At 35.5% G+C, this 16370-nt stretch overlaps 1 protein-coding gene across 7 annotated transcripts in view; it reads left to right on the top strand.

Moving 5' to 3' along the window:
• The window catches only part of LpR1 (Lipophorin receptor 1), a 263945-nt gene that overhangs the window by 162217 nt on the left and 85358 nt on the right, over positions 1-16370 (top strand). For 5 of the 7 annotated variants that reach the window (XM_069817316.1, XM_069817319.1, XM_069817318.1 and 2 more), the window contains exons 4-6: positions 5663-5894; positions 9957-10221; positions 12096-12347. In XM_069817316.1, coding sequence (XP_069673417.1) covers positions 5663-5894; positions 9957-10221; positions 12096-12347 — 749 coding nt within the window. The remainder of the gene's footprint in view (positions 1-5662; positions 5895-9956; positions 10222-12095; positions 12348-16370) is intronic. The other 2 variants (XM_069817314.1, XM_069817315.1) reach the window with 1 other exon arrangement.

The following is a 16370-nucleotide window of genomic DNA, read 5'->3' as shown; positions in this document are numbered from 1 at the left end:
TCTTTTTTTTTTTCTTATAAGAGACAATGTTTCGGGTGCTTGTCCTACTCTGAATAGCAATCGTTATGACAACATTATGGTATGCTTGGGTGCTTGTGGGAGTGAGAGATGTCACCGATAGATGTCAGGTACGTACAGTGACAGTATCCAGACCTGTGACGTAGATAAGCGGCAGTACAGGTAACTAGAACATTGTTACGTATGTGTTTTATGTTTGTTAATTTTTGTATATTTGATAATTTAATTTCCTTTATTACTGTATGTGTTTTTATGTTTGTTTTATTTTGTGTGTCTTGTTTTTGCAAATATTGACTACCATGTTTAAATCAAGAGTATTGTAGATTTTTTTGTATCTGTTACATGTATGTTTAATTATTTTTCGTGTGATATGTTTGCAAGATAATATATTGGTTATTTGTGAATAAATTGCATATTTGTGATCAGAATGCGAATTAACACATTGCACTGTATTGTGAATAAGTAGTGGTAATAGTAATAATAATAATAATAATAATAATGATAATAATAAAAAATAACAATGTCATTATTATTATTATTATTATTATTATTATTATTATTATTATTATTATTATTATTATTATTATTATTATTATTATTAAACGCTGTACAAATTGATTTGTTTTTCCCTTTATTGAAGTTCAAGAATCAACTCTGCGTATGACTGGTCATTTGGTTCGAATGGCCAAAATTCACCACTTAGGTACAAAACACGAAATAGACACAAGCAAGAACACGTTAACTTTCAAAGTAATAGAGAGAGATTTTCATGTTCCTGTGAGGAATCACATTGGAGTTCGTTGGATGTTTAAGTTAATAATTAAAATCTCATGTAAGGGAATTCTATTATAAATCACCAGGGAACGGATTTATATGGACTAAAAATATATGAAATATGTAAATATATATGTAGTTATTTTTACCAAAATATGGAATTAAATATGGATTTTTACCAAAATATGGAATTAAATATGGACTTAAAATTATAAAAAAATGACTATGTACGTTAAATATTGGTACATTTTAATCAAACTAAACAAAAAATATAATGGACGTACCTTATCTTCCAATGTAGTTTCAACAAAACACAATTTTTATTGTCTGTTACCATAACAATAGGTTACAAACATTTCTTTCAAGTGCTGAAAAGTGAATCTTCTTCTATTGTCTCTGAGGATAGATTTATACTGACTAAAAGAGCGTTCGACGTCACAAGAAGTAACTGGTACATAATTCAATTTCACAATGTCTGCTGGGGATAAGTCCAAGTTAATCTTCACTGTTGATTCACCACTCATCACAGCAACAACCTTTTGTAGTTCTTCATATCCAGGGTTTTTTGAAAGTACAGTGTCCACCTTAGCTCTTAGTGCATCTGCAACTTTACCTCTACCACGATTCAGTTGTTCCACAGTACTATTTATAATTTCAAAACTTTCAGATAGTGAAAGGTGCCTATTTTGGAGACTTTTGAGCGTTTTTATGATGCATGAAAATGTATGCTGAATGTGAGGTAAGTCATTCTTCACACTTATGTCACAGGTAACTGTTTTCGCAGTATCAATTGAGACTGCATCTTCAGAGTCCAATGCAAGGAGAACATTGTTAATAGAGTCTATATGTTCGGCATAATATTCAACTGCTTCTAGCCATGTACCCCATCTAGTTAAAATTGGCTTTGGTGCAATGGAATTTCAGGGTACATTTCTTTCAACACGTTAACTCTACTGGGAGCTTTGAGAAATACTTTTTTCACTGATGAAATCAACAAATCTACTTTAGGGAAATTGTCTCTGACCACTTCTGCCACACGATGAAATGCATGCGCCACACAAGTAAAATGAGTCAATTTAGGATATACAACAGATAATGCTTGTCCAGCTTTGACCATATAAGGGGCAGCATCGCTAATAAAGAATAACACATTATCGTACATAATACCCTTTGGCCACAGGATACCCATAGCTTCGTTGAACAGTTTAACTATAGTTTTGTTATTGCACTTTTCTAGAACATCACAATGTAAAAGAATTCGTTCAGAATATTGTTCACTTAACAAACCGATAACTACATTACCAACAAGTCTACCTTCTTTGTCGGGAGTCTCATCAATGGAAACCCAAATTGAACTATCTTTAATTTCATCTCTTATCTTCTGTATTGTCTCATCGTAGATGGATGGAGCATACGTCTTCCTAAGTGTTGACTCATCCGGGATTGTATGTTGAGTATATTTTTCAAGGAATTCCCTGAAGACCTTATTCTTTAGTTTGTAGAGAGGAATATCAGCAGAGATGAGAGAACGGCACAGGTCGATGTTAAACTCAGATCTTACATTCGATGTTGTTGGTTGTGTTAAAAACAATTGTCTCTGCTTGGAATTTAGTTGTTTGTTGGCCTGATGTTTACTAGTTGTAATGTGTTGTTGCACCAGGAACTTTTGTGTAGATGATACTGCACACTGACACAAATTACAAAATAATATTTTATTGTCAGTTGATAAACCATCTTCTTTAAATTCTGAAATGTAACTTGTTAGTTTTGATTTTAAATTGACTGAATGACGTACTTTTGGCATATTTACCGTCTTTATAGTATGATTTACAAAACTGAACCTATGTGTACTCTGACTGGCATTTAACTGTTGAGCTGCACAACTGAAGTCTGTTAAAAATTTTAAATTAAATTAATACAGTTTTGTAACTTACTTTCCCATTGTTGATAGGACTGCTAATTTTCAAATAACTCTGATGTTAAAGGGATTACTGAACATGTGTTTAAATCTCTATTGTTGAAATGTATTTTTAAAAGTTAATGGAATTTTGTTTTGTTTTATTGTTAAACCTAATATAATATGGACTGTTTTATATGAAATATGGAAAATATATGGAAATTAACGAAAATATGTACTAAACTCTAAAATATGGAAAAATATGGAAAATAAAAGTAGGATTTTTCAACCCTACACATTGTGAAACATAAAGATAATGCAAAATATAAATTATATTAGCTTTATAAGTAAATATGTATTTACATATAAATCCTTTCCCTGTAAATCACTAACGACAGCACATCACGATTTAACATCATCATTATACATGGCCTTTATAGCACACAAATCACAACATATAATAATATTAAGGAATACGCTTTATATCATTAATTTATTTACTATTATTCATCACAAAATAAATATAAAAAAATCACCAAAAATATTATTTCAAACGGTTTGCAGTCTACTATCTCAGTCTAGTATAGCAAGCACAGCCACGAAGCTCAATACGTAGGGAATATGCATCCATATGAAGTTGCTAACCACTAGGATCACTACTATCGCCTCATTACAGACAATGCGAAATAGTACCGGCACAGTCTATTGTTCCTAGCACGCTCACAACTCAAGCTTCGTAACTGTATATACTAGACTGTGATACTATGATACTATCTTCACTGAACTTCCAAGATGTCGCTCTAGGACTCGTGTTGTTCGTCGCAATAGCAGTGGTGGCAACATCTGAAAATCGAAAAGAGCGAATGGAAGTATGGAAAAGGAGAGTTTTCCCTAGAACAAATGATCGAAAACGGAAGGCATTTATTTCAGGCGTGAGGGATTGTAGCTTCCACAGTTTTACCACAGTCTAGTATATACAATCGCGAAGCTCAATACGTAGTAAATATGCAAACATTAGGTAGTTGCTCACCACTAGGATCGCTTATATCCCCTCATTACAGGCAATGCAAAATAGTACCGTCACAGTCTATTGTTTCTAGCACCCTCAAAACTCAAGCTTCGTGACAGTATATAGTAGACTGTGGTTTTACATCACGTAGGCTTATTAAAGTGTGCGTTTCTAGGTTATCAGACTGATTTCAAAGGTGTCAGGTAATGCGGTTCCTGTGCTTGCTATTTATCACTTAATCCAGAACGGTGGACATAATTTGTCATAATATTTATTTTAAAGATTATTTATTTATGATCATTTACAAATCTACCTAAAACGAAGTGAAAATTTTCGGACTGTTAGCCAAATGTATTAATGCGTTTACTATGAATTTAACGATATGTTACGTAGAAAAGAAAATTCATTAAATATTTCCAAAGAATGGGTACTTGTATGAGCGTTTATTTATCATACACCCGATATTACAATGCTTTCAGGTCACGATTTATTTAAAAGACTTCAGGTGGATTTTCTTTCAAGATTTCATAACTAAATCTCTGTAAGCATCATGAGGATTTTATGTTGATGTATTAGCTCTTTTAAGCAGACACTTAAGTTTAGAAGTACTAAGTCATCAATCATTGCATTGATTAAAGACAGCCCGTCCTAATTCTATTAATAGCTGTTCTTTCTTTTTTTGTGCTTCGTTCAGTAATAGTATTTCATGCTTTCTCAAGAACTGATATTGAAAGAAGTGGATTTAATATTCAGTTTTCGTGTATACATTAATTTTACCCTAAACCACCCTAGCCAGATTTTGTTCGTATTAAATGATAGGAGAAGAAACTTGAGATGTCAAATTGTCTCGAAGCTGCAGAGGACGTACATATAAGCGTAAATTCCTAATCTAAAAATAGGTCTATATCATTTCGTTCGGGAACAATGCACATGAAATACAATCCCCTTTTAAGAAGTAATTTTCTTTAGTTTCGTTAATTTTTGTTTACTGACTTTTCAAATTCCTGTATTTTCTTTATAGTTCTCTCAGTAGTATAGTGGTTATCACACTTTCTGTTAAATCTGAGATTCGCGGATTTTAACCCAGCAGAGAGCGTGGAAATATATAGTGTGACATGTGTCTAATGGAAGCATTTAAATTGTGTTCATAATTCGGATTTCTGAATGTAGTATCATAAGTGGCGTCTTCAGCTCTAGGAATTCCTCTGTCACTTGAGTTATAGAATTTTTGCCACAGGAATCCCATAATACTAGTCACCTAGTAAGGTGACACGGTGCTGTAGTTTCCTGCTACTTTTTGTACTTAAGATAAATATAACAAGTCGTGGAAAATATATATGAATAGCAACCAGGAAAATTCGATGGTATTGAGTAAAGGGAATTAAGACATTTGTTATACAAATGGAGCTTTGTTTCCCAGTGGAATACACAATTTAAATTCTACAAGTGGATGTGTAAAAAACAAAAGAATAGTAGCACCTGATGTGTTTTCTTTGAGTAAAATTTATTTTCAATGAGGGTCCGATATTTAATTTTCATTTAACTCAAAACTCATTTTATGACCTATCTGCCTTTACACAAACACCATAGAATTTATCCCATAATTTTTGTCTACTGTAGTGTCGCAAGAATTTTACCCCAAGTATCTGACGTAAAAGTAGCGAAAGGTCTAACACAAATTGCATCTCTTTATTATAATGAACCATTCTGATATTAATTCACACTCTGATTACTTTATTAAACTGTCTGTAAGTCGTAGAACTAACGAATTGAACATTTTGCATAAGTTTCTAACATAATAAAACAATACCATGCAGTGACTAAATGGCATGAACGCCACTGACTTGACTCGTTCAGTGGCGTACAGCACGAGCATGGCATGTCACTCATGCACGTCACTGACCACAGTAAGATAGTAGCGTACAGTACACATAGCAGCTTTTGTATGTGTTCGTTTGTGCATGGCCAGATGAAACGTGTCGGTCGGACGAGTTCACCTGCGCTAACGGCAAATGTATCCAGAAGCGCTGGGTGTGCGACCGAGATGACGACTGCGGGGACGGATCCGACGAGAAGGACTGCCCCAACACGCCGTGCGCGCCGGAGACAGAGTTCAACTGCTCGGAAAACTTCTGCATCACGTCGAGATGGCGATGCGACGGCGATCTGGACTGTCCCGATGGATCGGACGAAGAGGTTTGTAGTCACACCACCACTGATGACGGTGTATCAGTGGCGTGTACAATTATTTTGTGACTCGAGTGTGAGGTCACTGTCAACTTTGTAGAATATCATTGGCTTTCAATACTGTTTTATATTTATGATGATGTATGAGTGGAGTGTAGTTTTGTTTTAGTCACTGACGTAGTTCAGGGACTGGCGAGCTAGACTTGTGCTCCGAGGTTGTGATCGGGCGTGGGTTCGAATCCCGCTTAAGCTGATATTTTTATTCTATTTCTTCCAATCATTTCTCTCAACTATAAGACTAATGCCAGGTAAACTCATAGCGAATCCTCGGATTGATCTCGCCATATACAGAATGTTTAAAAAAAAGTGTCGCATATTTCTGCAGGAGGAGACACAGGTCGAAACTAGAAAAAAAGTTCCTATAAACTGTGTCCAGAAACAAATATCTGTTGATATATGGACCATGCTGTGTTATGGCCTACGATTGTCATGCGTTTAAAAACATAAAAAATGGTGCATGATTTGAGAGTGGATAGCATCTCTCAACAGAAATAAACAGAGAATGTAGTAGTAAACAAAGGTCCAGGATACTACGGAGTCTGTCATTTTACTTGTGTTAGTAAGTACGTACAATACGTACAGTTTTAGTGGTGTAGGCTGTCTTTATGTTTATGGACGACGGGGCATCACTCCATTTTCTACCCCTCGTGCGACAATACCTAACTGGGCGATGGATTGGTCGAGGAGGTCCAGTAGCATGGCCTACCCGATCACCTGACCTAAATCCTTTGGATTTCTGGCTATGTGGGGACATTTAAAGACATTGGTTTATGCCACATCCATCGACAATGTACAAACGTTACAGGAGTGTTTATCCAATGCATGTGAGCAAATCCGACAACAGCCAGTGTGGTCACAAGAGTTCGTGATTTACTGAGAAGAAGGGTTGAAGCATGTGTAAAAATGTGTTGTAACCACATAGAGCACCTTCTATAATATTTACGTAACAGACAAGTGATATCATAGGCCAAAATCCAGCATGGCCCATATCTCAACAGATATTTGTTTCTGTACACATGTTTATAGGAACTTTTTTTTTCTAGTTTCGACCAATGCTACCGCCTGTAAAAATATAGGACACTTTTTTTAACACTCTGTATATCTCGCTATCACTAACTTCACCAACTCTCTTACGTCTTTTAGTAGTGTTTACCGTCGATAATAAGTAGTAAGCCTATATTAATCAGAGGTGTAAGTATTACTTTTTATTATTATATCAGTAACGTTTAATATTGCAATGTTGATAATAATGTGTCAGTGGCGTGTTTTTAACAGTCTCCATTTATAATAACAATAATTATGTATCAGTGTTTTGCAGTGCTACATTAGAACACTTACATATGATAATTATCGCTAAGGAAAATGTTTCATATGTATGCAGTGCTGCTTTATGTTTATAGTGCGCTGGTGATAGTTTCAGAGGGATGAAATGGTGTGCAGAACCCTAACCACTAATGTTAGAGTAGACCTACCAGTAGTGTGCAGTCCTACATAAAACTAGTGCGCAAGATCCGCTACTGCGGTAGAGTAAATTAGAATGCAATCACCAGTGATGAACAGTTTACCAGTGGGGTGTAGTGTTGTTTGGTTACTGTAAAGTCTGTTCACTGTACTTTTAATCCTGATTCAACACAGCAAATTGTATTCATCCGTACGTGACGGCTGTGATTGAAGCAATAACCCAGGATACAGCTGCTACTTTCAAGTACTGCGTCATGTAAACTGACCCACAAGAAAAGTAAAACTACTGTAGACTATAATCACTGTAAGATAAAGATTATTATACAATAACTAATAATTGTAAATTAATGAAGTTAATTAAAGCAAGCTGTGAAACAGTTTATTTCTCTCTCTCGGTTATTTCCAATTAAAACGTGAATTTAATACATTTTATTACATATTTATAGCACTTTCAAGTATATCTAATAGAACTTATAAATGATTCATCTGAATATTATTTTATTTTATTTTTATAATAAATAATGTCACGTTTTTCAATCACTTACAGTATATGAAGAGTTCAGAGCCATAGTGGGCCAAGCGCCATTTATTAAAACCGGAGAAAGCGAGGGTTAAAGTTAAGTAAATACCATAGTCTAATGCAGATTGACATATCATTTAGTTTAAATGTACATACTTTATAGTACTTGCTATATATTTCGTTAAATTATGACAATCACTTAATTTTAACCCTTGTTTTCCCCATTTTTAATAAATGGCGCTTGGCCCACTATGGCTCTGAACACTTCATATACAAATAAAATTATTGTTTGTAACTTTATACTTTTTGTAGGCAACCTACAGTGGTAGAAAGTAAATCCTAAATAAATTATCTGTATTTATATACATCTATCCCTTTTAGGTGTAGATCGTGCCAAACAGCTGTTGCAATTCAAAACCACTATGAAAAGAAAACGACAACAACAACGGGCTCGGATGTTATGTGAAATAAAATAATTAAAGCAAGCTATGAAATTGCTTGGTATATTGCAAAATCAAAAAAGCATTACAGGGAAGGAGAATTTGTAAAAACATGTCTCGTTAAAATAGTCAAACGTTTATGTCCAGAAAATAAACATTTAGAAAAAAATCAAACTATCTAGTTACTTCTTCACAACAGAAGTATTGCTCTTCCCATTCTTTATGGAAATAGTATCTCTTCCCTTTTGTTGATGAACTTGGTTGTTTTGACAGAGACAGGCTTTGTCGACGCTAGTAATAACACGAATGAGCGGGACAATAACCGCGCTTGTAGGGGGTTGACTATGAATAGTAGAGGGTGGGGGTTAACCAATGATTAGTATAGAGCTCACTGGGGTTAACTTACTCGCGTTCGATAAGTTCGACTTGTCCTACCTTTGCCGATGTCTGTCACACCAGTTACATTAGTCACAATTAGAGGAGCTGAATACTAGCAGTGTTGCCACTAATTTTCGAATGACTGTGTATATTTCGAAATAGCATTTATCTGTAAAACTAGATATGGTAGTACGAGACGCGTCCAGAAAGTAAGTTTCCCTTGGGCTGTTTACAGAAAGAAAACACAATTTCATGGACAGATTTATTGGAACAGGTACAACAGTTGTTGAGGTAGATATTTTTCAACATATTCTCCACCGGAATTTGAGGCATTTATCATATCTAGGGATCAACAGAGAGGTGCAAATGGCTGTCACCCACTGATTCCTGTGGGGAATACGTTTAAAAATATTTCAACAATTCCTGTATCTGTTTCAATAAATCTTCCCATGTTTATATTGTGTAACTAGAGTAAAACCTCCGTTAACCGAATGTCTGTCGAGAATTAGATTTGGTAATATCACAGTCTAGTATATACAGTCACGAAGCTCAATACGTAGTAAATATGCATCCATAGATAGTTGCTAACCACTAGGATCGCTACTATCGTCTCATTACAGACAATGCGAAATAGTACCGGCACAGTCTATTGCTCCTAGTACCCTCACAACTCAAGCTTCGTGACTGTATATACTAGACTGTGGTAATACTATACCTACTGTAAGCATTGTATTAACTTTTTTTTTAATATACGTGATGTTTTCATGTAACACAACTTACGAGTCAATTTCTAAACTTTTAACTCTTAAAAAGAGTTATATATTTATCATGTGAAATTTTCTTTCTTCAAAAATGTGGTCATCCTTTCTAATTCTGTTAACAGAGATTTTACTGTACTTTTTATGCCATATTTGCAAGTTTGTCGTAGAAATCATTATATCATGACAAGGAGTCGGTACACGTGCATCAAGATTAAAAATACAGTGAACAGACTGTGCCACATAATGAACGTCAATAATTGTTCCGAAGCTTATCAGTGGTGTGAAATGTTGCCTAGAACTCAAACATGCGACCACCGCTGTCGATGAATAGTTAATAGTTGACGATGTGTACTGTAGTACTGATTAGGATTGTAGCCTGTAACCGCTGCCACTCATGAATAGTGTATAAGTGGCGTGCATATAATTTTTTATCGGTGTCCGTGATTTTCAGGGCTGCTCAGACCGACCCACGCACACGTCGCACTGCCTGCCCCGCGAGTTCGAGTGCGAAGACAGAATCACTTGCATCCACCAGTCTTGGGTATGCGACGGCGACAAGGACTGCCCCGGCGGTAGCGACGAGAGTGTAACGCGTTGTCACAACGTCACGTGTCGACCCGATCAGTTCCAGTGTAAGAACAGGGCCTGCATCCCCGGACATCTGCACTGCTCCGGACACGCCGAATGCCCAGACGAGAGCGACGAAGAAAACTGCAGTGAGTATCTCGCACACAAACAAACGACTCTAGCTCTACATGTGTGTGAATATTATCACATTAAATTATACTGTAATTAATAATAATAATAATAATAATTGTATTCCTCTTGTTCTCCTTCACTGCCCTTCGTTCTCCTTGTATTCTCCTTCGCTTCTCCTTACTCTCCTTGTATTCCCCTTATTATCCATGTATTCCCTTTGTTCTCGTGTATTCCCCTTGTTCTCCTTGTATTTCCCTCGTTTTACTTGTATTTTTCTTACTTTCCCTGTTTTTTTTTGTTTTCCCTGTATTCCTCTTGCTCTCCTTGTATTCCTCTTGCTCTCTTTGAATTCCTCTTGCTCTCTTTGTATTCCTCTTGCTCTCTTTGAATTCCTCTTGCTCTCTTTGAATTCCTCTTGCTCTCTTTGAATTCCTCTTGCTCTCTTTGAATTCCTCTTGCTCTCTTTGTATTCCTCTTGCTCTCCTTGTATTCCTCTTGCTCTCCTTGTATTCCTCTTGTTCTCCTTGTATTCCTCTTGCTCTCTTTGTATTCCTCTTGCTCTCCTTGTATTCCTCTTGCTCTCCTTGTATTCCTCTTGTTCTCCTTGAATTCCTCTTGCTCTCTTTGTATTCCTCTTGCTCTCTTTGAATTCCTCTTGCTCTCCTTGTATTCCTCTTGCTCTCCTTGTATTCCTCTTGCTCTCCTTGTATTCCTCTTGCTCTCCTTGTACTCCCCTTGCTCTCTTTGAATTCCTCTTGCTCTCTTTGTATTCCTCCTGCTCTCTTTCTATTCCTCTTGCTTTCCTTGAATTCCTCTTGCTCTCTTTGTATTCCTCTTGCTCTCCTTGTATTCCTCTTGCTCTCTTTGAATTCTTCTTGCTCTCCTTCTATTCCTCTTGCTCTACTTGTATTTCTTTTGCTCTCCTTGGATTTCTTTTGCTCTCCTTGGATTTCTCTTGCTCTCCTTGTATTCCTCTTGCTCTCCTTGTATTCCTCTTGCTCTCCTTGTATTCCTCTTGCTCTCCTTCTATTCCTCTTGCTCTCCTCGTATTCCTCTTGCTCTCCTTGTATTCCTCTTGCTCTCCTTCTATTCTTCTTGCTCTCCTTGTATTCCTCTTGCTCTCCTTGTATTTCGCTTGCTCTCCATGTATTCCTCTTGTTTTCCATGTATTTCCCTTGTTCTTTTCTATTCCTCTTATTCCCCTTATATCCCTTATGTTCTCATCTATTCAGCTTGTTTCCCCTTTGCTCTTCTTGTATTTTCCTGCCTGTCCGTGTTTTCCTCTTGTTCTCCTTGTATTCCTTTTGTTCTACTTATCTTCCCCTTGCTCTCTTTGTATTTCAATATTTCCTTTGTCGTCCCTTTATCTTCTTTTTTTCCTTTTATTTTAATTTTCCTACCTTTATTCTTATTTTCGTCCCCTTGTTTTTCTTGTATTCCCTGTGTTTTCCTTGCATTCTCCATGTTTCCCTTATCGTTTCTTTGGCCTCATTTTCTCCCCTTTGTTCGCTTTCTCTCCTTTATTCTCATTTTAGACCCCTTCTTCTCATTTTAATCCTTTTATTCTCACTCTCATCCCTTTATTCTCCTTGTATACCCTTTACTCTCCTTGTCGTCGTCCCCGTGTTCTCCTTGTATTTCCTTGTTTTTTTCTTACTTTCTCCAATTATAAGACGAGTGGGGAATCTAATCAAAATACTATTTTTTCATCAATTCCAACGACGCTGTATTTCTATACAAATAAATAGCCGATTAAAACTTACTCACAAATACGCTGGATGAGTTAGGTAAGAGCTTTTTGCAGAAAGAATGAAGCCAGGTCTCCGTTATATTTTTAGTATAGCAATTGGATGTGTAACATATTCTCTGATGTTATTACTTTTAATTGCAGCGTCGCCAGCTCCAAAATGTGACCCCAAGACGCAGTTCGAGTGTGGAGGCGGCATGTGCATCCCGCTGAGCAAGGTGTGTGACAAGAAGCCCGATTGCCCCAACTGGGAGGACGAACCTGGAGACCGCTGCGGCAAAGACGAGTGCAAAGAGAACAATGGTGGCTGCTCGCAGCGCTGCGTGGATACCCCTGGAGGGTACTACTGCGACTGTCTTCCAGGCTACAAGCTCATGGACAACCGGACGTGTGATGGTACGAGAGATTATTACGGTTTGGTTGGTACAGACTGCAGGTGAAGAGAGGGAGAAACAAACAAACACACACACACACCACCCATCATATGGATTCATTGTTCTTAGCCTGAAACCCTCTCATTTAGAGACAGGATTCTTTTACGTGCTGCAGATTGACGATATAGCTTTACTTCTTTCTGAAAGAAATCATTCTAAGGAATTGTAACATAGTTAAGGGTTTAGGTACAGTTTAGAGCAGTAAAAGTTTGGAAATATTCAACATTTTTTTCCTCCATTACTGAATCTTGTATAGTAATGAAAATTGGTATGTGTAAAACACTGTCCTTCTGCTATATGAAAAAATTATTTTTACGATTAAAAAAGTTATTTATATATTTATTTTTCAAAATTCATAATGGTGGTAGTTCACTGTGCAGTGATGAAGCTTTTCCCTCATAACTCATAAACGTATTAACATTTTCATATTCTCTTTTATTTTATTGCTGAAACTCATATTTACAATATCATGCTCTTTCAACTACATTCCTTAATAAATATTTTTTTTTATTTTGTGTTAGAAGAAAATACTGATATTTGACCATTTTTAAAATGAATTTATTTTTTCTCAGACAATCTATCAAAGGTATAGAAGTGATCTTGCATCATATTGTAGATATGACACGCAGAAATACACACAAAAAATTTCATCACAGAATGTTGGATAGTTTTTGAGTTATGTGGGAAACGCTTCATCACTTCACAGTGAACTGAATCTTGAAAAAAAAAATGTAAATAATTTTTTTGAATCGTAAAAATATTTTTTTCATATAGCAGAAGCACAGTATTTTACACATACTAATTTCCATTATTGTGCAAGATACAGTAATGGAGGAAAAAAATTAATATTTCCAAAATTTTACTGCTATAAGCTGTACCTAACCCCTTAAAAGTAGCTATTCCAAGGAATTTTTTAACACCTTTAAAAGTTCATCACCCAAGATGGGATTTGAGCCCACCGTTCTTGATATTTTATAAGCTTTATAACCAGTAGACTACCTAATATGACATTAAGAATATGAAAACATGATTATTATAACAAGTAAAAAAGTAATAAAAAGCTAGTAGAGAAGTAAAGTTCCAATTTGCAATTCTCCTTGCTGTAGCGGCCACTTCACTGACAAGCTGATGGTGCTGGTTGCCGAAAATTCAAGGCGCAATGTTTGCGCATTGTTTGTGCTTTGTATCTGCATCTGGAATATAATCGTGCCACCACGAACTCATCCACTCCACTGTTACGTGTGAAAGAATGTTTCGCTGCTTCACTACTAGTAACTGAAATATTTCGCTCACAAGTAGTAATGGTGATGAAGCTAACATTTCCAATAACTCCATCCAATACATTACTTTTTTTCCACCTCTGCCTTTTCTCAACCACCATGACCGCAGAATTCAGCTGTGGACAGTGAATCCAACTAGCCATTCTGACGAGAGACGTAACATCTGTATCCAGACAAGACAAAGCTAGTGGTTTTGATAGAACGTATAAATAATGTTTACATTTTTTTGTTATTTGAAGAGTGGAGCGTTGAGACGGCAAATAATATAAATTTATACGGATTCTTTCGCATGTACAAACATTTCGTCAAAAATGTGACGGGTTCAGACGTTTTAATTCTTGACATCAGGATTTGCTACGGTAACAATTCTGCGTCCAGACTTTTACCTTCTTTCAATTCAGTGCTCCTGTCTTCAAGAACTTTAAGCATGCCTTCTTCAGATCTGGATACAATATCAACTTAAGTCTATTCAGAATTCCTATAGCTTTAATTCCCTAATTACAAAAGATTGCCCTGTAGATAAATGCACCAACTCTCACTTACTTAGTTACACATTTGTAAAGAATTTCTGTCTCTTCAACTGTTGCCAGTCACATTAACCGGAACATTGACTGGTAAACTGGTATTGCGTGACCATTTTGATGGTGTTTGGGTAAAGGCCAATGTCATAAAAGTGTTTTGAGATAAATGGAAATTAAACATAGCACCCTTATTGCAAATAATTTTCTACACAAATAAAACACATCAAATAAATCTTTTTTTTTTTTTTTGGTTCACCCACTCTGTATTCACCTGAAGAACAAAAATCCATTTGCACAAAAAATTACTTTACCTCCTGAGTCCTGAGAGTATACTATACTATACTATACTTCATACATGATTATGGTATAAGAGTCTGCCTCGGTAGCGTAATCGGTATAGCGCTGCCCTTCTGTGCTCCAAGTTGCGAGTTCGATCCCGGCCCAGGTCGATGGCATTTAAGTGTGCTTAAATGCGACAGGCTTATGTCAGTATATTGACTGGCACATAAAAGAACTCCTGCGGAACAAAATTCCGGCACACTGAAATAACCTCTGCAGTTGCGAGCGTCGTTAAATAAATCATAATTTAATTTTAATTTGTTTCAATGATATAAAATGTATGTGCAGAGACCCGTAGTCTAGTATAATATACCTGTATTTATGCCCTAACTGTAACCTTCAGAATTGTTTCATCATTTTTCCTCATGTGAGTGGCTTTTTCTGAAGTGTAGAATTATATTGAACTTCAAAAATAAAACCACAAATGTCTTAGGACTCTGCCCTTTACCCGAACACCATTGATTTTATATTAAAATTAAATACGATCAAATTTAGTCTAAAATTGTACGCTTATGTTGTGTTTCTTATTGTCCAACATGAAGCTTTTTAAGTTCCATAAGCCAGTACCCATGGTGCTTCACATCTCAACCTGTTTTGTGCTATGAAGTCCACTTTGTTGATCTTGCAACTCACTTTCTGTATACGCTTATGTGCCTCGTGAAATGGCAACTTCGTTGACTTGTCTATATTGAGGGTTGCAGCCAAGTTAGGCGTTACGAATACGTCTAAATTTTTATCCAGCTCACTTTTGTTAACTTCAATCGTACATCAGCCAACTCTGTAAAGATTTACTCAGAATGTTTCACACACAGTTTTATTGTAAGAATATAAAAATTAAAGCATGATTTTTTTTAAGTTTCTAGATTACTTTTTAAATGCATAATAAACAAAAAATTACTATAATAAATTGACCATGTGCCACTTTTTTTTTTTTTTTCAAAATTAACTAAAGTTCAAAATTAAAATTATATATAGGTATTGTGGAATATATTTTCATTATGTTAATTAAAGCTCACCCACTTATGTACTGCAATATGTAAGTTACACAGGCGTTCATTAGGAATCCCAGTAAACTTTTATTTCTCAGTAAATGTTTTTCTTTTCAGGAGGACTTTGTTAAGTAAAGAAAAGAGCGTATTGTAAACCCTATTGTTGCTTTGTTTAGTCTGCATCCGCCAATGCTTATTTTCCATAAAAATTCCTAGGTGTTAGATCATTATTTGAATTTAAAAACTTTTATTGTATTTTATTTAATATTTATTTATTTCGCTCGTGCGGTGAAGTTTTTTATTGTTATTGCTAATGTTTTGTGTTGTTATGTTTAGTTTATGTTTCATATTTTATTTCCATAATTTTAAATTATCGACGTTACGATGTTTGTTTACTCAACTGTCCGAAGACGGATTTCAACCTCATAAATGATACCAATAAGGCATCACTCATGAGGCAACTAAATCAGTTTTTCTCGCCCTGCATAATTACAAATATATTACTATTAATTATTATGAAATAAAATGTCAAAAAATACAAGTAATTAAAACAAAGTTCAAAATTTAATCCAATTACACTTTGCATAATTTTTCGAAATGAATCAATTTTTATCCCGCCATGTTTCTTGGACTCACCGAAAAACGAGGGATGAACACCACTTTATTTAGCGAGATTTGTGAAAACTTTGGTTTCAACTATTTTTTAAAAAGTGGCATTTCTAAAAAAATTTAAGTAAATTAAAATGTCATTTAAAATTTCTTACGTGGTAGAAAATGACGCCCTAAGACGAGAAACCGAAAAAGTTCTTTTTTAACCACTTATACTTCTCAGTTTCATTAATTTACATTGTAAGAT

The sequence above is a fragment of the Periplaneta americana genome, chromosome 17 (assembly GCF_040183065.1).
Source record: "Periplaneta americana isolate PAMFEO1 chromosome 17, P.americana_PAMFEO1_priV1, whole genome shotgun sequence".
In the NCBI taxonomy this organism is placed as follows: Eukaryota; Metazoa; Arthropoda; class Insecta; order Blattodea; family Blattidae; genus Periplaneta; species Periplaneta americana.
This window is presented reverse-complemented; position numbering and strand designations above follow the sequence as displayed.